Raw genomic sequence first — 25,320 nt, 5'->3', positions numbered from 1 at the left:
GATCTCTCCTCAAATTGTTTATACCATAGGTGGGGGGTGATTTTCCTTATTGTTATTTATATTTCCTTAACATTTAAGGTACTTAGTTTTTCCCCCCTCATCTCTAGATGTAAATAATCCCTATCCTCAAAATCCTGTCTTCATAGTTCCCAGCTAAAATTTGCAACATTATTTCAAGCCAACACAATTACTAAATTCATCTAAGTTGTGCAAGATCTATTTAGCTTCCTGGTGGATCATGAAGTAAAATCGTGATACATAGCAGGACCTGCATCATGGAAAGAGTTGTGCTGCTGCAATCCTATACAACGTGAAATGGGAGGTTTACATTCCTAAGTAGAGCGGGAAGTAATACTAGTTATTGTTGATCATTTTTCAAACTGGTTTATAACGTGTGATCAGAATTTAGCGGAACATCCGTTGTGTCGGGGGTGGGGGGGGGGAATAGTAGGAACAAAACATCAGTCAATGCCAGTTAAATATTCGCAATTTAGAATGCTGAGTCCACCGAATCCTAATGATCCAATTGTCAAACTGGTTGGATATTTTAGTAGCGGCTGCAAGGATGCGGATAAAAGTGGCTTTGTCACGAGGAGTATCTGACTTGTAGGCCGAATTCTTTCCACGTGAAAATTCATGCAGTTCCCTTCAAAGGACATCTTGAAAACTCGTGTTCGCCGGGAAAACGCAGAGCACTGCAAATGAGAATCTGGGGCTAATTAGCAGCTTAGCGTCCCACACAATGAGAAAATGAAAGTTTAATAATTCAGTCACTGTAGACCATCGGTTTCTCCATACGCACACACACACACACACACACAAAATGGGGGGGTCGTCACAATAATAGTTTCAATGCCTTGAATATTGTTAATAGTTTGAAACTGTTGTTCTGTAATACCATTTCATTGGAGGTCATCACTTAACACAATTTTCATACCTTGAACATTGGTAAGAGTTTAAACTGTTTTCATGAATAGTGTTTTGTTATTAGTGGATAATCTGCATTCAAGATTTTTTTGTGGGGGGGGGGGGATGTTTAGCTCTACTATACAACAGTGAAATTTACATCAAGTCACAAAAAGAAACCGCCGTAACCACTTGGGGCAATTTGTGTCGATTCTCCCTCCCCAGGTAATGAAAGCTGTTAATTAACGTTATTTCTTTCTCTCTTTTTCTTTTAAAGTCATAACGAACATAGCGGCACCGAAAAAGCGGGTTGAAGGAGAGTGTAATGATGATCAGATTTCTGGCAGCTATTAGAAGTAACACACAAAGAAGGCCCTGTCTCTTTAACTGGGAACTGTCACATTAGGCCAGTGAATTGTTGGATCCTCCCCACCTCCCAGGGCTTTTATTTCCCGTGTAAATTGTTGGCGGGGTGGCTAGGCTCATAAAAATCAGAATGCTTAGGGAACGCAGAGGGGAGCGCAGTTAGAGCAAAAGAGTTTGGGAATTAAGGTCATTAATTTCCCAGTTTCAAGGCTGCCACACAGACCGAGATAAAGTCAGCATAAATATTCAACCAGAGTTTCTCTGTTTTCCTTCTCTCCTTTTTTTTCATCGGCTGCCCATTTATCTCCATCCTGTCAATTAGAGGAAAAAGCAAAGAACTAATTAGGAACTGTGCAATTTTAATTAGCTGTTTTGATAATTAAACTAATTGGTTCCCTTGTGTTTCCGCAATGTGCACAGAGCACTTTTTTGATATCTGGGCTGCAGATTTCCCATCCGTTGGTTAATTAGTCACTTTTGCATTAAAAAAGGCTTTCTTAATAGCCTTAATTTGCAGTTGAAAAGAGAATCTGCCGTCAATAATTTGTGTAATTGGTAACCGTTTGATTGTAATTTAGAACTGCCTGGACAGCTCTGCATGTCTAATTCCTAATAGTTAGGATTAAAGTTGCATTGAGTGTAAGAAAAAGGGAAGGAAGGGGGGTCATTTTAGATCTAACCACTGTTCTGTCATTTTATTAAAAGATCAATATGAATCCACAGTTTAATGATTCTCTTTCTTCCAACCCCCCTCCCCCAAAAAAAAGTCCCGGGGGGGAGGTGCTGGGGGACACTTTCCTCCAAGGTTTAATAAAAAGATTCGAGGGTGGTTTGGCGTCATTGTAGCTTTTTTAGAAGAAATAAGGTTACCATTTATAAATTAGTAGCAAAGCCCTTTCTCGCTCTCTCTCTCTCTCGATCTCCATTGCTAAATGCACGTGTGTTACAGAATGTTGCCTTTGTGAGTGAACCACGCACACTCCTTAAATGGGCTTTTGTATTTGTCAGAATTAATGAGAAAAGTTCCCTTGCCCTAGGGGTAATTAGTGTCCTTGGAGTTAAATAAGCTAAAACTTAGACACCTCTGGCACAGGCAATTATGTTTGTGTATTGAATAATTGATTCGGGGGCCGCTAATCAGATATGAGCATAATGAATTGATTTAATTAACCAGGGAACCTGAGGAATACTGGGAAATGTGTGCATTTATTCGCCAGCCAGGGACCCTAAAGGGTACAGAAGCACATAAATTGGAGGAAAAAGCTGCGAGTCGCTGTTTGCTGGCTTTTGAGATCGGTTTAGTGCGATTTTTTTAGGTGCAAAGCCTTGAAGGTGTGTGTGTGGCTTGTTGTCATTTTCATTTAATCGAGAGAGAAGAAAAAAGGTCGGTTGTCGCTCTGTCTATCTTCAAAAGGCGAGAGAGAGAGATAGTCAGGCAGTTTGAGCCAGCGACTCTCGTTGGCTGGGGAAGCCGAGGAGGGAGCGCCGTGCCCCGGACTCCGCTGTAGCCAGAGGACGATGGTGCTTGACAAGGAGGAAGGTGAGACGCGTTGCTTTTTTTCCCCCTCCCCAAAAAAAACCCACCCCCTACACCTCCCCCCGCAAGGACTCTGTCTCTCCTGATATGTGAACTGGCAAAATAACATCGGCGACTGAATGATAGAAGCTGTTTTGTGTGTGATCACTTTTCGGCTCTGTTTACACCATGCTTTAGTATTCTACATGCTTTTCACATGTTCCTGCTGTATTTATGTCGGCCGTGTATAAGCATTGCGTCTTTTCTCTTCCCGTTTGTGTGTATGTCTGTCTCTCCCTCTCCCCTTTACCGGACTCGCGAACTCTAATCTGGAGCTTTTGTTTCTTAAATTATTTACCCGGCCGGCAGAAATCGCACCATTTCTTTTGTACGTGTTAGCTTGTTTTCTCCTACCTCCCCTCCCCTTCTTCCCCCCACCCCCTTTTTTTGGAAATCACTTTGTGTTGGTGGTTTAATGTTGCACCTCAACCTCTTATAGACTACCTCCCCCTTCCTGCTTTGAAAGTATGTGGTGTGGGTTTATTAAATGATGCAATTCCAAAGTTATAGCAGCGCCGGGCTGTGTAACGATGGGATTATTCAATATCGAGACGCTTGGAGCTGTTTAATTTCCTACCATGGCTCATATATAAAGGAGTGAGTGTAGCCAGTTGTCTGTTTGTCTTTCACCCCCCCCCCCCCCCCCGTCATTGGCTGCTGGCGCTTGCCCCGTTGCTACGGAGATGAAATTGATACAATTAACACAATTACTTTCCCATTCGCTTCTATTTGTTTCAAATGCTTGATACTTTTGCTCCCTTTTCCGCTGCATGTTACAATGAGCCTAAATACTGAAACACGTGTATTTTAGTGTAAAACACACTCCCTACATAAAATCAATGAATCATCAACTCCCCCCATTCAGATGGTTGGGTTTCAATGTTAGGAAGTCTCTAGCTTTATACATGCCGCCGGTAGTCAGTCAAGTGAGCCAACTCCTCTTTAAGAAAAAAAACACTCTTTCCCCCTGAAGAACTTTAGAACGTTTGAAATATTTGTCCTCGTATAAAATTGCCCCGACTTGAGCTTCAGCTGACATGAGCTTCAAGGATAACGGAGGACACAGCCCCGCGTTGAACGTCTTGGCTGTTCATTACACGCCGAGGTTAATTCCACTCGAATGTTACTGTGGAAAAGTCACCATATGCAAAAGTGTGGGCAGGGTTAAACCGGCACAAATGAATGGTGACGAGCGGCTTTGTTTTGATATAGTCGCAAACCATAGTAGAAGAAAAAAAGACAAGTTTAGGTGGGCTACGTACCAAGTCAACTGTAAATTTCCTGTTTTGGATGTCTTGTCTTGCTAAAAGTTTTTTGTGTATGATTCATGATTTGGATTGCTTTTAGCAGATATTGGCTAAGCAATATGGTAAATGTACAAAGGCGATACAAATGGCATTAGTAAAAGAGGATACACAGGGCCATATAATGCAGTCAATACTACATTAACTACTGAAGCCCAATTACAGTACACAGAGTGGCTTTTAGTAGCATTAGGACTTCCAGAAGAGCAAGATCACCTGCTGTTTATTGCCTAAAAGCTTCACCCTTTGCTTGCTGGGTTCAACCACTCATTGTGAGTAATAGCTGAAAATTTCTTTCTGCCTGTTTTCTGCTTGTTGGACTTGGTTGTGACAGTAAAAGCTAGTCACTGTTATAGGTTGAAGAGATTTTTGCACTGATTTATAGCTGCAAGTCTTAACTACAAGTATTTTAGGAGGAATATCTTCCCCTACCATTCCTTAATTTAGTGATCATTTAAAGTTACTTTTGTCTGGTGCCTTTTGGCCTGAAATAGGCAGGTACGTTCATTTCATTTTATGGTCTTAACTAACAACCAGAGAGATGCTGAGGGTGTCACAAAAGTGAAATGGGCTTTGTGAATTACAGCCAAGAATCTGTAACTTCCCAGAAAGTCAATATTTTAAATGGCCATTTTATTCCTCATTCCACCCCCCCCCCCCCCCCCACCTCCAAACCCGCCACATACACACACCGCACACATTTTCTTAAAATATACCATGAAAGGTATCAATTTGGTGAACTGATCATTGGCATCAGAAAATGCACTGTAGCACCTTTCGAGCTTTTTAAACTGGATTATTTTGGTTGCGTGTTGATACATGTTTAAAAGTAGTCAATCCAAACTATTAATAGCAATTTAAATAAGTTTGAGCCAGCTGGACTTGCTTCAGTAAGGACTCGCGGGCTTGAATTGTTTGCATTTCTCAAGTCTGAGAATGTCAACTTCTGTTGGGGAGGAATAATTTGGAGCTTAAATAAGTTGCCATCGCATGCATTAAGATTGTTTATAAATTCACTTCATGTGGGCATGGAGTATTCTGCATCTGGTCATGGACTCCTGTTTTAAATCCTGCTGTACAGAAGTGATTGAAGGAATGCTTCATAATTATGTATTTGCTTTATTTTGGAAAATGCATGCTCACGTATTGCAGAATAGCTGTTTAACTAGAAAGAGATCCTTTTTATATTATTGAAAGTTTTTTGTCAAGTATCAGTACTGCATATACCTTTTTTAAAAGGCTGATTGTGAAGAGGGTATTGTGGACCCTCTAAAATGGAGAGTGCTTGATATGCAAGATGGTTTGCTGATGGATATGAATTGGTTCTGAAATTGATGGCAGCATCTCACTTTACAGCACATGCACCTACAACAGATGGTGTTATTATCCAAATTCATAATCTACAGCTAATGCAGACTCCTGTTGATGGAAAAGGCTGCAAGTAAACTTGGTTTCTGAGCTATACCAAAATGTTTTATTGACACTTGATTAACCCTTTTGAGGGCTGCATTGATTGTGTCCTGAAGTCCAGCGTTGATTTGAAAAGCAGCTTACTCAGCTTTGTATAGGTTTGCTCTCTGCACATTTAGAATTTAAGCTGTTGTAAATCTATTACAGATGTTCACAAGAATTTTGAAAAGGACATACACTCTTTGGCTTAAAAGTTGAATATTTCAGTGTAAAACCTAATTCAGCTGTTGATGACTTCCAAAGAGAGTAAGGTACAGGAATTGTATATCAACACTTGTTTAATTTGCCTAGGGACTATATTTGGTTTTCCAAAGTGGTTTGGTTGATTTACAGGCCTTAATTTCAATTCTGTGCTGATGGGCTAACCTGTAGCTAACCAGCTAACTTGAATCCCCTTTCATTATCTTTGCACAAAACGGTACTACTCTCTGCCATAAAGTTCATGTTTATAGAGATTAGTGCAATGTACCTAAATCAAGCCCTTTCAGGCAAGTCGAAGACAAATTATGAGCCCATCTTACTCTGAGCTAGCTTTGATCAACAGACAGTTTGGTAATGTGTTCATAAAGTGTATGGTTGAAACCTTTGCAAATGTTAATATGCTTTGAGTTTGCTGGCAGTCATTGCAATAAAATCTAGGCTTCAGGGTGCTTTCTTGTATTTAGAAATTTAGGAATTGCTGTTTGTTTTGAGTTGCCATGGTGATTCCCTCATAAGAGTATATATCATTAAAAGTGGACAGTAATGTTCCTGTCATGTATACTGAGTTCCTACAGCTTGATTTAGGATTAGGCTGTGGCAGAAATGAGATGAATACCAGTACCTGTTTCAGCTTGAGTAATTTCCCTAAACCAAATTTCCATTTTTCTTCCTTTGCCACTGTATTTGGTTTCCAAATTGCTTTTCACCCTGCTGCCACCAGCCCCCCTGCCCCTGCAAATAGTTTGACTTGTCCTTGCTGTCTTGATTAGCGTTTCTAAACTTTTTAAAAAGTTTACATTCTGTGCCAATAAAATCCGATCCCTATTTAATACTGATACAGCTGGTTTATTGGTCTTTTTGCTGGACTATAAAACTAATCTCACAATTGAATTTTGGGGTTATTTCTCTCTTCTGGGGTGTATTTGGTTTGAGAGCTTGCACATCACACTTTTGAGCCATCGCTTCATTTTATATAATTGAATTTTGGTTTGACATGACAAATTTCTATAAATATTTTCTAGATTGACGACACTGGATATTTGCACTAGTGCACATTATCTGATTTGCTTGACTGCAATTTTGTGCTGTCAGTACTTGTTCGCTGTAAAACCAAGATTGCCATGAAGAGAACTGAGATTTTTATAAACTTGAATTGGATTTTCAAAGTTTGTCTGAACATGGAAGCCTTTCTTAAATGATTAAGAACTAACTTCAGTTGCGAAACAAGATACGATTGCTTAAGTAGATGGATTTGTCATAAGCAAAATGATTTGTGAATGCTTAAGTGGGTTGGCTTGTTGAAATCTGCATACATTTAATGTGTCGATTTCATAGCTTTTTATTTATCCGTAAAAGGTCAAGTTTGTTTTTTTACCTAGTACGGTATTTATAATCGTGAAATGGGGTGCCTTCACTGTCTCAACTTCAGACACTTCCAAGAATTTAAGGCATATAGTATCCAGGTGAGGCTGAGGGGCATGCATCACTTAATCAATAATGTGAAACTTTCTTGCAGAGGGGTTGATGAAGGTGTTAGAATCTTTTGCAGAATAGGTTTATGCAGTTCTATAATAATGTCAGAGGCTGTTAATTTTAAATCTTCAAAGGATTGCAGAAGCAAAGGACATGATAAAAATTGAAAATTGTCTACAGGAGGCTGTCACTGAAAGGTTGATTTTTGCACTTTACACTAATTATGCTCTGTCGGCGCTTCTGAACGGCTCTTCAGAACTGGTAAGCTTGTGAAGTACTGTAGCCACCAACTCCATCCCTTCCCCTGTGTACTGTCCAGGGTTGAACCAATCTGTTAAGTGTTGTTGTATTTGACCATGAAATGAGCTTCCAAACAAATCTGCACCAAGGCTGCATTTTTCACTGCTAATTTTGACCCTATTTCATTCGTCTTCTGCTGAATCCTCCTCACCCCTTTGCTGTTTGGTCTCCCATGTTTTGCCCTCCATAAACCTGAACACCAAAATTCTGCTTGTGCTCTAATGGCACAGTGGTTAGCATGGCTGTCTCAGTGCCAGGAACCTGGGTTCAGTCCCTGGCTTGGGTTACTGTGTGAAGTCTGCACATTCTCCATGTCTGTGTGGGTTTCCTCCCATCATCCAAAAGATGCACTGGTTAGATGCATTGACCATGCTGAATTCTTCCTGTGTATCTGAACAGGTGCTGGACTGTGGCGACTAGGGGATTTTCATTAACTTTATTGCGATGTTAAGGTAAGCCTACTTGTGACTAATTCTGAAGTCCTGCTCTCCTGTGTCTGTGCTTCCCATATGATGTCTAAGTATTGCATTGACTCTTTAAATCCCTTTCCCACGTCTAATCTCTTTCAGCCCAGCAACACACTATTCCTTTTATGCATCCTGATTTTAATTGTTCTGCCATTGACAGCCATGTTCCTTTGACTGCCATGCCCTAAACACCCTCCGTTCTTCAAAATCTAACATTGTCTAAGATTTTGGTCACTAATCATTCCGAGTCATCTTTACTTCTGTGAAGCACGTTGGGACTAGATACTAAATGTGTTGCTGCCAGCTGCTTGTTTTGAGCCCATGCAGATGTATTTGGCATTTTTAGATGCATGTACAAGACAATTCCAGCCAAAATAATGTACTAAGGATTCTAAAAACAACTAAAAGGGGTGCAGTAACATAGCAACCTTGCATGATATGTGCATATGGCATTAACAGTGGCAGGACTTGTTGAGGGTTGTTAAAACATACATTTGATCTGATAGGACCATAGAGTGCAAGACCGAGCAAATTTATAAACTTGTACAAAATGCTGGTTTGGCTTGAGTATTGCATCCAGTTCGTGGTACCATACTTAAAGATGGGCTTGTACTTTATCCCTCCATAAAGGCCGAGCTCCTGTATACCTTGTGCTCAGTCTCTTGCTGTCTCTTGCGTTCACTGCTTATACTCCAGCCCCTAAAGAACAGTGCACAGGAACTAGCCCTTTGGTCCACCAAACCTGCACTGACAATGGCATTGTTCTAAACTAAGACCTTCTGCCTGTACGTGGTCCACGTCCCTTTATTCTCTGCTTATTCATGTATCTGTCAAGTTGCTATTGTATCTGCTTCCACAACCTCCAGTTTTGCATTCCAGGCACCTTTTTTATTCCTTGTTTCTCTTTACCAAAATTTATCCCTTCAGATTTGTTTAATTTCATCTGCTGTATGTATACTCATACCACCAGGCTAAGGTCCTCTTGAAGTTTATCTCTATCCATCTCCATTACCTCATACTTGCACATTTTGTCATCTGAAAATTTCCAAATAGCCCTGGCCATCCAAATCTAGGCTAGTAATAGATCAAGAAAAGCATTGCTTCTAATATGGGGAACCCCTCTATATACTTCCATACTCTTATTTGAAAAACAACTGTCCATTGTTGTTTATCCTGTCTCTTAACCAGCTTTGTATCTGTGCTGCCACAGTCCCCTTTATTCTATTTGCGGTTATGTGGCATTAAACAGCAATGTATTCCACATCAAATGCATTGCCCTCATCTATCTACAAAACGGATTTGCCCTTAAATGTGTGCTGTCCTATTTATCACAGCTCAGCTTGCCCTCCTTCACCATCTCTCCAGCAAAACTTTCCCTTTTAAAGACAAATGTACTTGTTTAGTATCTTTGCTTTATCCTTTGCCTCTGTGTAAATCTCCTTTTTGATCCCTCATTAGCCCTGCTTTATTTAACCATCTTTTAAAAATTATTTACCTGTATAAAACTTTTAAATTAGCTTTTGTTAGCTGTAAGTCTATCAATTATTATTGCTTATTTCTTCACTTGTCCTCACTTTACATGCTACCTGATTCTTATGCATCATCAATCTAACACCTATCATGTGCATCCTTTTATCATCTCATCCCAGAATTTGAGGCTTTGACCTACTTTCCCATGAGAATCTGCCTCAACTGTAACTGTACCCAAACCATCATCTCTTGAAAGGCAGCCTACTGTTTCATTACAATTTGCGTGCCAATCTTTTGCAATTGGAAACAAATACTACAGATGCTGGGGGTATTATACATTGAAAAAGATTGCATGTTTACTTTAAGAACTGATCACATGATTTGGTGATGTCAGGAGGATGCTGTTTTAGTTTGTACACTAGAGGCAAGAACTTTTAGAATAAAATCTGTTATTTTGAATCTACATGTGCAAACTACATTTTCCCTTAAAACCCACAACGCCTAACGTAGGACATGTGAAATAACAATGCTGGATAAATTCAGGTCTGGCAACATCTGCAGAGAGAAATAGTTAATATTTTGCATCCATATGATTCTTCTAAATTCTGTTTCTCTCTCAGATGCTGCCGGACCTATTGAGTTTATCTAGCATTTTATTATTTTCCAATTTACCTGTCAGCCTGTTTGAAATTAATCCACCTCTGATTATTTTTTACCCCCTTGTCCTATTTCAAGCAACCTGGGAGAGGTGATAAGGTCAGTTGCTATGGGGAAACGGCAGCAATGCTCTAGTGTTTCAATGAGGGTGCCTTTTTATGTGGCAATGATTTTGTATATTTGAAGAATATCAAGTTCTTTGGAACAAGTATATCAAAATAGTGACCAGCTGTGTGGGATTTTAATAAAGGTTTAATATGCCAGCTACATATTGCTATAGTAACCTAACTGTAATGTAAACCTAGAGACAGCTTTGAATTTTGCACCAAGATGTAATGGGATGTGACCTGAGCTGATGAGTAAGAAAGGTTGACCACAAAACAGTTGTGTTTTTGGCCTAGCAATATTGGGCTACTGCTAAAGAGCAAGTTCCTCATGGGTGAATGTTTGGAGGTGAGGGGCATGGAACCAACTGAGTGAGAGCAAGTGTACATGTGATAACCAAGTTTCTCAACTGTTGCAGGATTCTGAAATATTCAAGGTGATGGATGGCTTCAAACAAATAATATCCCAGAAAGAATGGGACTCCCAAATTCAGACACCCATTCCCATACAATGTGCAGGGAAGGGTATAAAGTAAGATTAAGCTCTGTCAAAAGGTTTCAGTGCTCAATACTGCAAAACCGAGAAGAGTATAAAAGGGGTAGCAGTGCAGTTGGAAAGCAGAGGGCATGAAGAATTTTGGCAAAAAATCCATAAAAACCCAAGAGGATAAGCAAGGAAACCAAAGGATAGAGATTGGACGGTTCTAAGTATTAAGGAATGAAACAGCTTTGAAAGTGGATAAGTTTCCAGGCCCAAATGAAATGCATCCCAGGCTGCTAACCAAGGTGGGGAATATCTGAGACTGGTTTTTTTAAAATCCTCTAACTGCAGGTGTGTTGCTGGAGAACTGCTTCCAATTTACCATTGTTTGAAAAGGGAGCAAGCTATAAGATTGAATAGAATATTACAGCACAGTACAGGCCCTTTGGTCCTCTGTTATGCTGAGCTATGTCTGAACCCAAGATCAAGCGATTCCATTCCCTATCCGGTGTGCTCCATGTGCCTATTCAATAACCGCTTGAAGTTCCTAAAGTGTCCGACTCCACTATCGCTGCAGGCAGTGCATTCCACACCCCCAACCACTGAGTAAAGAATCAATCTTGGGGCATCCCTCCTATATCTCCATGAACCTTGTAGTTATGCCCCCTAGTAAAAGCTACATCCGCCTGAGGAAATTAGTCTCTGAACATTGAGGTTAGGCTGACAAGCCTGTAATTAGTGGTGGGGAAATTTACAAATCGTTCAAGGGATGATAGAAATTGTCCTTTGGATAGGCAGAGATTAATCTGAGACAGTCAACATGGATTTGTTATGGGAAGGTTGCGCCTAACTTGGTTGAATGTGTTTGTTTATGGATGTTTCAGCAAGATCCCACATGGCAGATTAGCCAGTATTGCAAGTCCATTGGATCCAAAAAAGGCTGTACGTAAAATGGGTTCCGACAGGAAATGGTAACATTCAATAGATACTTTTGTGACTTAAACTATATCTCAAGTCAATGATTTAGCCTAAATGGAGACAGCATGAAAGAAAATGCAGATACACAAAAGGTCACTATAGTAACAAGCCCCTTCAAAGGGAAAGATTTTGGAAAGTTGTGACCCATTTGGCCAATTGGGCCAAAGCATGGGAATCCTGGGGCTTAGTGCAGGTTCTCCCAGGTGGCCTGGAGTTGGGGTAATCAGTATTACCTTTCTCATTCGGTATATAGTAATTCCTGTTGTCAAATAGTTCTGGGGTCGTCACTTTTTCCAAGATTAGTTGCATGTTTGGTGGACAGTGTCAATGGAATCTGATCTAGAGAAGTGAGATAATACATTTAGGGAAGGTCAAGGTGAGGGAGTACAGTAAATGGTAGGATTCTGAAAAAATGTGGGAGCAGCAGCCTTTGTGTTCACAGATCCTTGAAGGTCGCGGGATCAGTAGGTAATGTGATTAAGACACATGGGATACTTGCCTCTAGCTGAAGTGTATGTAAAAGACGACTAATGCTAGAACTGTACAGAACACTAGACTTCATCCGTCAATGGTTCAGAGCTTAGTGATCTTGCATTGGTGATATTTGGATTTGAATCTCGAATCTTGAGACTAATTTGAAGTTTTCTATTTTCTTTCCTTGGCTACTTTCCTGTGCCAAACAAAATTCTTAAACCCTAATGGGGAATGAAAGAAACTGGATGGTTGGACTTGCCTTGGTGTTTTCAGAGAAGCATCCACAGGACATTTTTGCTTCTGTCTACTTAGTGAATAATGAATGAATAATGTCGTCATGAATGAAGATGAGAAAAGTTAGGTGGCTACAGCATAAAAGACTGTCCCTAAATTGGGTGAAGTCTGAAAGCGCAAGCTGCTCTTGAGGGTAGAATCATGATAATATGGCAGATATTTGGGAAAGTTACACAGCAATGCAGCATTATGCTGCCAACTGATGCTTTGCAAAGTGCCAATTCTACCACAGTGATTACAAGGAAGTTTTCCAATCACTACCCTGTTGGTCATGACACTGAATATCTAGGGGCAAGTAACTGACTGCTATACTGAGTCTAAGAACAGAAGTAGCCCATTCAGCCCATCAAGTTTGCTCTGCCATTCAATGATATTACAACTCATCTGACACTATCTAATATGATCATTTTCAACTCCACTATCTGCTTTCAATAATCCTTGATTACCTTTTTGATTAAACATATTCACCTTGGCTTTGAACATGACCCAGACACTCCAACCCTCTGAAGGTAGTGAATCTGGAATTCAGAGAAGGAGTTCCTCCTCATTCTGTCTTAAATAGATGACCCCTTGCTTTGTGATATTGCCCTCTGGTTCCAGATCCTTTCTCAAGGGGGAAAACAGCCTCTCAGCATCTATTGTTAAGCTCCCTGAAAATTAATAGCCTTGTTTTTCTAAACACCAATGAGTACATGCCCAACATACTCAAAACCCCTCAAGAAATACTGTAATAGGCAGCAAACATTGAAAAAAAAATCAAGATGGCAGACCTTTTGAGTATGTCATCTAATCCTACTCAGTAGCAGCACCTAGCTAGTCCAAGGTTGCATGCCAACTGGTGGCAGGCAAGCAGTCTTCAATATGATTAAAATCCTCGGTGTCTCAATCATGTAACACAGTGCACCTGCCTGACCCCAGCTGTGCTGCAGCCTGTCCATAGCAGTGTATTCCTTCAGGATACTATTTTTCTATATGCAGAGATGTTATGTAGGGGAGGCACACAAACTGGACACTTGGCATACTTCAGGAAGCCATCCTGAACAGTTCTCATTTTTGGGAGGAAGTGGAGCAACAGGTTTTATCCTTCAGTTTTCTTATTCCTGCATTGGCACATGAATGCTGCAGTGACCGTTTCCTTTTGGTCTCTTGCATGCAAATGTTACGCTTTCAATCATGGTGGACCTGGACAAGTGCCCTCAGTATTGTAATGTTCCAGAACAGTGTGGCTCCCTGTACCACCCCCAACACTTAACACATTCCACTGGATGCAGTTAGTGAGCTGGAGATAGCAGCCGGGGGTGAGACATAGTGAAACCAGTGAGTGTAAAGTGTTCACAGCAGAGATTGGAAGCTGTCATCAATGATCCCTGTACTCCTGCCTGCAGCAGGACATTGAGCAGCTTTTGTCTGGTGGAAAGGATGCTGAGGGCAACCAATTGCTGCATTTGGTTAGCATTAGCTGGAGGGGCAGAAATGACCCAGAATGGCTGCATTCCACTGGGGTTGCCAATTGGCTGCAGAAGTTTTGAACTGTATTCGCCTCACTTCCAGAGAAAGTGGAAGCAATTGTCCTTGACCACTGCTTGGGTTTGTGCCAAGGCCTCAAGATAGCTGACAGATTGTTGGTTGTGTTTCTTTTGCGTTGGCCAAGTAAACTAAATCAACAAGTTGAGTAAATTAGAAAACAGCCCCTTAAAGGGATTCTACATCAAAGTAAATGTCAAAGGGCACTTAAAACATCAAAACATTACATGATTAAAGGTCGATTAAAGTGCCACAGTGCCCATGAGGCATGGAAGGCCTTGATTGTGCCAGTGAAAACTGTTCCTTTCCAGAGGTGCCCAGCAGCAACTGTAGCCATGGAAGACAAGCAGATGGTCAGGAATGATGACCCCTTTGCCTGGGCCTATTAATGATTAAATTGGCCAAGCCCAAGTAGGCGGCTCCTCCCTCCCTGTCTTCCCCCCCCCCCCCCCCTTACACTGAGTTCCTGAAAATCTGGAGACTTGGTTGTTCTTGCTGTGCCTTTATGTATCCAACTAGAACATGCCCTGTTTGAGTCATTTCTTTGACTTGACAACTACCTTTAGACTGGGCATAAAATGCCATGTGGCATGAAGGATATATTGAACCAGAAGTATGGAGCTTAATTGGCTTTCTGGTAATAATTGGAATTCTAAAATAGTGTGAAAGCTGCCCATTATGACAATGAAAATTATACCAGAGAATTGTTTAAAATCCTACACCCCGATGACCTTAAAGAGCATTCTTGCAGGTAGAGCTTACTAGAGTTTAATCAAAACTGTGTAATATGGCAAACTGTTAAGGGTTGAGAGTGTTACAAGACCCACAGTCCAATGTTGGGCTTCAGCTGCTTTCATTCAATGAGAAGTTTGCATTTGACTGTCTCTGGCTGTAAATGGAGAATAGGATCAATGTTGAAGGCTAACTCTTATTTCACTTGGATTGCCAGCTCTAAATGTATTCCTGGTGGTGTCATCTCTTGTTTTCCCCCATTAGTCCCTCATCATGGCACCAGACTTTACTGTATAATTCCAGAACACCTTGCCCTTCGCCAATACTTCTCATTTCCTCTGAACATTTTATACTTTAAAAGTGAAACACTTTTATCTGTCCTGGATTACTTGTAGCAGTGGCCTAAAGGGTTGACATTTCCTGACCCTCTTTTTTTACAGACCTACAGCCTTCTGGCCACTTTGTGCTGTTACTGTGGAATGTGAAGGCCCTTCTATTCCAGGCACTGATATAACTGACTGCTGAGCAAAAGTAAACAAGTAGGCTTTATTGCATTATCAACAAATGATGACCCATAAGTGGTGTGGCACTCAAGTTCAAATATTTAAGTTGGTTCACGACACTCCTAATCTGGTGCTCATTCACTGTCCTTTATTGAAGATGGATCATGGAAGTCTCTTAGTGATCTAGGAAACATATAATCCTCCTGGCACTTAACCCTACCTTTCCCATGTACTATTTGTAAAATCAGTATTAATGAAGTGATTATAGAACTTGAGGCCAAGCATGCTATAAAATGGAATTGTGGAATGTACTTTAGGGAGTGCAAGGCATATTTGAAACTGGTAAAGCAGAAACAGCTTTCTGGCAGTAGATTTGGATGCATGCAATAAAAGAATTATGGAAACTATTTGAGCTAATAGTTAAGATAGTTATTTGAGCAAGGAGAATTTTGAAATGACACTTGATTAAAAACTGCCATGTGTTAATGGCACATACATATTGAGTAGATGTCAAGCAGAGAACAGCATTTTAGCAAAGTAAAAGCTAAAGTGTTCCAATACAGCAGTCAGTGAATCATTCAGACAATAGTGCATTGTCCCTCAACTTGATATCATTTTAAAGGTCATCACCAACACATTAACCCACAAGCTGGGTTAGATGAGAAGCTTCTTGATCTGCAGTCTTTTAGTTGTATCTCTAATTTTAATGTAATCAAATAGCTCTGGGCTTAAAACTAAGAGCAGGAATAAAAATCCAGATAAAATATGCATTCCCCTCAACTCCATTTTTAACTGTCCTAGTTTCTAATTGGATGAGTGGTAATTTATGCTTTATCCAAAGTTGGTGTGGATTCTTAAATGCTGCAGTAGTAAAAGGATAATTTTAAAAGCATATTAAATTACATCAATTCTGTCTAATGTTTGCTACCTTTTTCTGGCTTGCACATGAAGGCACTTTACTAATGTTTGCTACCTTTGACTTGGATTTTTTAGTAAATTTAGACGCTGATAAATGCGTTGTATTAATATCAGCATAATTTAGGGAGATTTTATCCTAATGATGACTCTGGTTTAATGCATTAGTATGTGTGGTTTGAATAGTAGCAAGATATTCTGTTTCATTGTTACAAGAAACAAAGGACCTCTAAGGAAGAGTGACCATAATAAAACTTAGAAATCAGGGTCAAAAGTTGGGGAAACTACACAGATATAGTTGAGTAATAGATCAATTGCAATGCTTTTAAGAATAGCTGTTGGAACACTTAAATCAAGATGCATAATTTGTAACAAAGATACATTAAGGCTCAAATGCACTAACATTGCATTAAATTCATATAGATTAAAGGAAAAGCCTTGGCATGTTACCAAGCAAAAACAGTAAAAGTGAAATGAGAGCTTGTTCTGGAGCAAGCAGGATCAAAAAATTGGTAATGAAAGAGAAAGGAGCAGCAACAGTCATGAAAACAAACATTTGCAATGCAAACAAAACGATCACTGAAGTATTGTGGATTCATTAGGTAATGGGGACTAAATGGAAGGCATATTGAACAAAACTTTTCACATTCCAGAAAACATTGAAACCAAAGGATCTAGTGCAAATGAGATGTTAAAGAAATCGGTATTAATACTAGAGCAATTAATGGGGCAGAGTAGTAATAAACCCCTGGAGCTGATTACCTGCTCCCTAGGGTTTTAGGAGGTATCTATAGAAGTGACAAACAGGCTGGTTTTCGTTTTAATCTCCCAGAATTCCTGCAACTGTTTCCAAAGATTGGAAAGTAACCAACGTATTCTCACTCTCAAAGGGAAGAGGAAAATGGGAAAAACCATAAACTAGTGAATCCAAATCAGTGGGCAAAATGCTGTAAGCAGGTGTTAGACATGGTACAGGGCAGTTCAATTATCAACATGGGTTTACGAAAGGAGAACAATTCTTGGGTTTTGAGGATGGAGCTTTTAAGATAGATAAAGGGATACCAGTGGGTTTTCATAGTATTCAATAAGGTGTCAGATATCACTAGATTAAATTTAGGGCTTGTGGGACTACTCATAGTATGGATTGATGATTTTCCTCTCCATTAATCAGTAGGAGGAAATGGGACAATGCAGGCTGTCTAGTCAGCACCATGAGGGTCCATACTTGGTCCTAGCAATCCACTTAATGATTTGGGAGTGCTGAGTGCATATCCAAGTTTGCTGATGAGACAAAGCTAAGTGAGAAAGTATCTGGTGAGATTGCAAAGGATCTGTGGGCAATAACTTGGCAAATGGAATGCAGCAGAAAGTGTGAACATTTTCACTTCAGGAGAAAAAAAATTAAGCAGAATAATTTTCTAAACATGGAATTGGGAGATGTTTGCATCGAGAGATCTGGGTGCGCTTTCTCATGAATTGCAGGTATAGCAAGTAATTATAAAGCAAATGACAGTTCAATGAAATCAGAATAAGAACATCTTTTACCACCATATAGGGACATTGTTGTGGCCACACTTGGAGTGCTGTGCTGTTTTTGTCTCCTTGCCAAAGAAAGGACATACTTGCCCTAGTGAGTGCAATGAAAATTCACTTTGTTTCCTAGGATGAGGGGATTGTTCTATGAACAATGCATAAACCAGGTTATATTATCTGGGGTTGAGGTCTAAATGAAACGATCTTAAGGGGCTTGATAGGGTGGATGCTGGGCATTCAACACAGGGTCTCGGTTTCTGAATATGTGGTCAGCTATCCCTTCGTTTCTGTTGGATAGAGATTGAGTTGCGGATGTCCAGTTGAGTATATTCAACACTTGGGTCAATTTTTAAGATTTTGAATGCCAGAGGATAGGGGGTTAATGTGGCAAGAATCAGAGTCAAAATGACCTATTGAACTGCCAATGAAAGTGGTGCTGGAGCTTGGAATGAGGCAGAACGAGGTTCCAGTTATTTCACCTCCATTTAGCAGGGAAAGAAAATGTGAAATGTTCCTATTTTTGACTAAAAATGACCTAACACTTTGCATAATCCAGAACTGTAACTCAACTACCTGTTTGTCCTTACTGATGACGCATGATATATAATTCATGAATGGTATGCTTTGTATAGCATGCAAGAAAAAATACTTTTCACTCTATAACATGTAGCAGTAAAGCAAATTCAGCAAGCTGGAAATCTGGTTATGCCAGAGTAATTTTAACTTAAACTAAAATACTAAATTTGAAACTTTCTTGAAGGCAGCTACCTATTGTGTGTTCGTTCAACAACAGATGTGCAACATGTTTGCATCAGCTGCCAACTGAGCAGTTGAATATTTAGTAAGTGTTTAAACACCTTGATTACAAACTTGTAATAACTGCAAACATTTGGAGCAATATTTCAAATTGGGCTGATGTCTTAAAATTGCACTTGTCAGCATATCCCAATCCATATGTATTGCAGGATGGGGGAGAGGATGTGAAAGGAGCAAGTTAAACATGTCTGCTATCGGACTTGGGCGGGGGGGGGGTGGAATGCAAAATTGATCTATATAGTTGAAGCTGACCCTTGAAGAATTTGATTTTTGGGATTAATCCTCTGGGAATGGATAGATTTTTATCTAGCTTTTCTCAGATCAGTTCTTCACATAATTTGAGGCCATTCCAAATGTAGCAATTAATTGTGCCTAAGAAAAATACAAGAACTTATTGTCTCGTAGCTTCTAATACTTGCACAAATGCTGGGAATTCTGCAGGTTGAGTCGATGGATTAGTCAGGACACGACTTGAAGCACTTAATGCTATGAACGGTATGCAATTACTCATTAATATTGAATCTTGTATGTAAATTTATATAGCCAGTAATATAGGATCCACAACTAGAGTACTATGAAGCATTGAAGAAAACTCTTCCTGTAGAGATGGAGGTAGAGCACACTATCCTATAAGAACTCATCCCTGCTTGAAATCTTTTTTAATCATCTCAGCTTTATCCTGGAGATGGTCAAATTGGTCCGAATCCAGTTTTTTATGATCAGGATGATTTTTTTAACCGCTAATAGTCCATCCAGTCTGCCTGCTCCTCAGTTGCCACTAACACTGGATTGGTGCAAGTTTGAAGGCATAAGAGCAGGGGTAGGCAATTTGCTGCTCTACCAACCAATAAGATTATAGTTTATCTGATCATAGCTTCAAACTCTACCCTTCCTCCCTTGACTCTTTTTATAAATGTCAGAGCCTTGAATCTTAAATAACCCCAGCGTCCTCTATCTGGGTACAAAATTCCAAAGATTCACGGCCTTCCAAAATATTCCTCATCTTAAATGGAGACCTTTGTTCTGAACCCATGCACCTCCAAGGGAAGCTTCCTCAATGTTTACTGTCAGTCCCCTCAATCTTGTTTCAATACGATCCTCATTCCTGTGTCTGAGTATATGTCCAAACTGGTCAACCATCCTTCATAACGCATTGCCTTAATTTCAGGAATCAACCTTGTGAATTGCCTCCAATGATCTTTGTCTTTCACCTCTTGCAATGAAAGTCCTTTCTATTAATCTACACCAAAGGGCTGTTTTGAGTCTTACAGGTTTATGGCGCTATGTGATATACCCTAGCATTTCAGGGAAACCCCCTCCTAGTTTTAACAATCTTTTTGTTGCCCATCTCCATGGGGAATGATCAAAACATTCTTCCCAAGGGCACAGCAAAAAGGGAACTGGAGTGGTGAGACTCTGAAGTCTCTCAGTAGCTGTGCTGAAGTGATTAATTTGAAACTACATTTACGGTGAGCTGAACAATTCACTTGCCTACTTCACAAGAAAAAGCTTCTGGGTAGAAGGTATTCAGATCATCTGCTTGTACATATAACTCTCTGAAAGGTACTCTTGTGCAATCATTGAGCCTTTAGCATCTTATAATGTGGATCAAGAATATCCCTTTGACTTCGAGCAATTTTATAGTCCAAGTGTGGAATTTGAGATGAAACTGGTTGAATATTTATGTATGGATGTGTAAATATACATGCCACTGTCATCTAGCACATCTACCTCTTTCCCTTAAAATTAACTGCCAAAACTGGCAACTAATGAGACTTGCTGCCCCTTAAACCAAACTTAACCTTTATAAACCAAATTTTAAAATGTGGGTTGTATTATGGAAAAAGTCAAAGGCTGAAAATACAATTAAAAATATTACTTTGTCAATATTTCAAATAAAAGGAAAGCAAGATAATTAATATGATGAATGGGAATAGTTTTTCAATTTCCCCAAAGATGCAGCAAGCAATTCATTAACTTGTCTAGTTAATCAGGCAGTGGAAAAACACCTTTTTTAACTACATTGGAAAACCTTTTTGATCTTAAGGTGGAATGTGCAGAAGCTGTTGAGGCAGAGGGCTTGAGGGAATGCCTGGGGGAATACTTGTTCTGAGAGAATCTTGGAGTGCTGGAGAATAGCAAGAAACCTTTATCAAGCAAGACAACCCATTGATGTGGGGAAGCATGATATGTTTATTTTGTATCTTGATATGAAGATAAATGGCATCAATTGAACTAAGTGAATCTGAAAGCTTCTCTGCTTGCTTGCTGAGAGTTCAGGTGGCTTAACAATTTGTGTAAGTCATGCCTCACTGTTTTTCTCAGTTTGAGTGAAGAGATCCAGGTGAAAAGCATCACTATCCTGTTCAGGTTGCAACTGGCTGCTATGGATGCATCCCTGGATTTTATCTTGCAAGTGGTTATGGCAGTAGTAGTGTATATGTAAGGAACTTTTGGCTACTTGCACATTCAATTTGTTAAATTTTAACATGGGTTTGTAACAGCTGGAAATGCACCAGACAGCATCTAAAAGATGGAGCCAGAAATTCAGATCCTGTTTTTCAGGTTTCTCATTGATTTGGTATAAGAAAAACTAAACTAAAGAATTTCCAGTCTTGTAGGTTTAACTCCTTTACCCAGTATTTTGAGTGAATCTTCAACTAAATGTTGATGACATGGGAGTGAATAAGTGCATATCTTTTTGTGTAGGGAAAATGCTAGATACCTTGAGTGTTGAAATACGTCAAAGAATTTTGATTGCTTGCCATCTACATCCAAGCTGAAGATGAGAAAAGTAGGCCATTCAGCCACCGATCTGTGCCTCCAATCCATTTACTTGCCATTAATTCATATCCTAAATGCCTAATTTTTAAAATTTATTTACAGAACTTGGGCATTGCTGGCTAGGCCAGCATTTGATGTCCATTCCTATAATACATTCTGTCTAATGCCCTTGCCTAATACCTGTCTAAGCCTATTGTGGGCCTACTGTCCTTGTGCAATGTTTCCTATTTTCCTTCCTATAATAGCCCAGGCTCTAATCTTCTAGTAATTTCCATAATGTTGAGGTTTGTAGTTTCCTGGTTTATCATCCTCTCCCTTTTATTGTGACACTTGCTCTCCAATTCAATGGCAATGCTTGAATTTTGTAGTGCCTCCATCCACTTCAGTTTAAATGACCTCCCCTGCCAAAAACTGGTCATGTGGTTTTCTACACTGAGGTTCATTTGCCTTTTATTGTCTGAAGATTTTGTGGCACCAATTATTTCCTAGCAGCTATTCCTATACTTTAATGGTGAGCAGAGTCCTGGTAGACAGTAATCTATTTAGTGATTTGGATACTTGAGTGGATGGAATTATAGGAGCCTTGGTGATACTACATCTGGAATACTGTATACTGCTTTGAGAGGATATGTTTTGGAGCTCAAAGGAGGCTTAGTAATTTCTGGGCTGAAGGGATTGTATCGGGAACAGGAGATCGTTTCAACTCTTTTGGACCACTGTCCTATCCCCATAGCCCCCAATCTTACCTTAGCTAATCCACTAACCTGCACATCTTTGGACTGTGGGAGGAAACCCAGCAGGCACGAGAGAAGCAGACTCCAGCATCCTGTTGTTACTCCTACACCATCTAATCTTGTAGGGTAATCTTATGGCACCTTACCCAAATCAGATCCTTCATCCAACTTGTTACTTAAACTCCAGTTGTTGAAACACTTTCATTTTCACATGCCTGATAAAGTAGTTTTTCTAAGCATCCTGCTATATCCTCAATGGATTCTAGCAACTGACAAATTGACAGCTAACTGGTCAGCTTTTTGGTGAAATGTGCTTTTTACATTAGTTATTTTCCAATCCACTGGGACCCTTCCAAAAATCTAAGGAATCGTGAAAGTTCTGGCCAGTGTCTACCATCAGTCCAAAGATGTGTAGGTTATGCGGAATAGCCAGAATAAATGCACAGGGTTATGAGGATAGGGTGGGGAGTTGGGCCTGGGTAAGATGTTCTTTTGTGCAGACTTGAGCTAAATAGCCTCTTTCCATATTAGAAATTCTATATCTGCAACCATTTCTTTAAGATCCTAGGATGTATGGTTATGATGGTAGCTTTTTCCTCTTCCATTTATTTCTTCCATATTGCTATGCCCTAATGTGTAAACCTAATGTTAGGGGACCTATAAATTGTTCCTGCAAATGGCCTCTTACCATTACCAAATTGCACATCTTGTTCTTTTGGACAAGGCCACCTCACTGCTGTTAAATGTTGCCCTTGATTAACAGAGCTACCCCACCACTAGCCAAATGGTTTCTTATGGTGACTTTGTGTGGCTAGGCCTCTGCTGAGTGTTTGGATGGACCCTTCTAAGATGTGGTGCATAGTTTGTCTTCAAATAGCCTTCAATATTTTGGCCCCAGCTTTGGTCACTCCCCTTATGAGTGTTGAGTAGGCTTGGTGTGTATTCCCTGGAGTTTATGGGAGTGAGGTGTGATCTAATTGAAGTATTAAATTCTTAAAGGGATTTGATAATGCTGGGAAGTTGCTCGCCCTGGTTAGTGGGATTAGAACTAGGGCACAGACTCCTGTTAACCGTTTGACACAGATGAGTATTGTCCTCACCGGGGACAGTACAGATGAGTATTGTCCTCACTCTTCCCAGAGGGCTGTGGGTACTCAGTCACAAGGCTGAGCACATCGAGCTTTGTAGATGCTAAGGGAATCGATGTATTGGACAGTGCAGGTGCAGAAGGTGGAGTTGTAGATCAGCCACAGTCTGATTAGATGGCACAGCAGATTCAGAGATAAACAATCTTTGTTGTTTCCAATGTTGTAGCTGATTACCTCAGTTTTTAATAATAACCCAAATGCTTGAATTTGAAATTTGTGGACAGATGTGAATTTTTCACCTCATCAAAAGCTAGAGGTTGAACTTGGCTACAGATACCATAGAAAGTGAAGTTGCAACAGAACTGGTCAATCTGGGCCTTGAAGGGAACAGGAGGCATGTTTTATCTTGGGCAATATGACAGAACCAAAAGAACATTGGTGTGGAAGTATGTCTGTGTTGAATGTAATTTGTCATTGTTTTGAAAAAATCCTGGTGCAGTGTTCATTTCCAATTAAACATTAAAACTAGAATTTCCTTTCAAAGTCTAGTTCTCTTTAGTTCAGTGTGGTTATGTTGGGTGTGCAACTTCATTAGATGGTTAGTAGCAGAAATGGAAAATGAGATTCTATCTTACAGGCAACAATAATTGGGTGCATGCAGCTAGCTACATTGTTTATTATGCTCATGGGACAGCTGAACCTAAACTACTAAGCAGTTGAAGATTTGTCTCATTCTGTGCAGCTAATCTGAGGAATCAAGTTTTCTAAAAGTAACTTCCAAAAATAAAATGAAGACCTCATCACGTAATTGTCAAAAGGTAACTTCTGTAAGGTTTTTTTACCTGTTTTGTTTCAATCTGTAATTGAATATTTGTTGTACAAAAGATGAGCTTGCAATTGTGCATTCAAAGCATCCGAATGGTGTATAGATTTTGGTTTTTACTGTGTGTTCGTGGGATTCCTGCAATTGTGCATGAAATCAGGTTGAGGAACAATTGCATCTAATGGAAGTTGATGGCAGAGGTCAGACGTAGGCCCCTCAGAATCAAGTGCTTGCCTCAATCTCTCTTGCATTACTGCAATTCAGGATTTCTCTGCTGCCTTGCAACACTTGACTGTGGTTTGGTGGTGCTTCCTCAATTGGTCAGTAGTGGGTTCAAATCCCACTTAGATTTCAGTCCAACATCTAGGCTGACACTTGCATTGTATTGAAGCAATTCTGGATAAGAGTCTATCTTTTGGGTGAGATGTTAAAATGAGGACCCACTTGGCTCGATCAAATTCCACGTTATGAAGAGCAGTGGAATCGTGGCAATTTTTATCTCCTCCCTACCCTCCAACATCTCACTCTTAAGAATTGTTAATTTGGTCACTTGTGGAACCTTGTTTGCAAATTGGCTGCAATTCCTGCTTTGTTTGTTACCCACAAAGCACTTGCTTTTTTTTTTGGAACTCCACGGTCATGAAAGATCTAAGTTCTATCTGCAAAGTGTAATAATTGAGTATTTTAAAGGATAATGGTATTTAAAAAATGAAATGAATAAACAGCTTGCAGGTTGTGAAAGACTATCCTCTAACAATTGAGTGGAACCTTTTGGGACTGTCCCCAGATCATAAATGTTAATTCCAGTTCCAGAATGAATCACTCAAATGTAACCATTGAGTAAACTTCCTTATGATCTTGCCCAAGATAGTCTTGAGAGGAGGAAGAATTTATCTTTCAATTAAATGCTCCTCTTGAATTCTAGGTGTACCAATGCTTTCTGTACAGCCGAAAGGGAAGCAGAAAGGCTGTGCTGGCTGCAACCGCAAAATCAAGGATCGTTACCTGCTAAAGGCGCTGGACAAATATTGGCATGAAGACTGTCTAAAATGTGCCTGTTGTGACTGCCGCCTTGGAGAAGTCGGATCTACACTCTACACAAAAGCAAACCTAATTCTCTGTCGTAGAGACTATTTAAGGTAAAGATTTTTAAAAATTAATTTGGAAGCTGGCTAATGTCCATAAATGGGAATATCTTTTGTAACTAAACATGATTTGTAAAAGATTTCTGTACATGAACGTTCAATCAAGGAGTGGGTGTAGGCCTCTCCACCATTGAGATCATGGCTGATAGTATTTTCATCTGCACTCCACCTACTCCTGATCGATCATCCCCCTGCTTACCAA

At 39.9% G+C, this 25,320-nt stretch overlaps 1 protein-coding gene across 2 annotated transcripts in view; it reads left to right on the top strand.

Moving 5' to 3' along the window:
• The first annotated feature begins 2,173 nt into the window (after positions 1 to 2,173).
• The window catches only part of lmo1 (LIM domain only 1), a 39,200-nt gene continuing 16,053 nt past the window's right edge, over positions 2,174 to 25,320 (top strand). The window contains exons 1-2 of one of the 2 annotated variants that reach the window (XM_080191580.1): positions 2,174 to 2,812; positions 24,899 to 25,112. In XM_080191580.1, coding sequence (XP_080047706.1) covers positions 2,791 to 2,812; positions 24,899 to 25,112 — 236 coding nt within the window. In that variant the 5' untranslated portion in view covers positions 2,174 to 2,790. Of the gene's footprint in view, positions 2,813 to 4,323; positions 4,425 to 24,898; positions 25,113 to 25,320 lie in introns of those variants that run through there. The other variant, XM_080191581.1, reaches the window with a different exon arrangement.

The sequence above is a fragment of the Carcharhinus amblyrhynchos genome, chromosome 6 (assembly GCF_965287045.1).
Source record: "Carcharhinus amblyrhynchos chromosome 6, sCarAmb.v2.hapA, whole genome shotgun sequence".
Classification (NCBI taxonomy): domain Eukaryota; kingdom Metazoa; phylum Chordata; class Chondrichthyes; order Carcharhiniformes; family Carcharhinidae; genus Carcharhinus; species Carcharhinus amblyrhynchos.
Note: the sequence above shows the minus strand (reverse complement) of the source record. Positions and strands in the feature narration are given on the sequence as shown.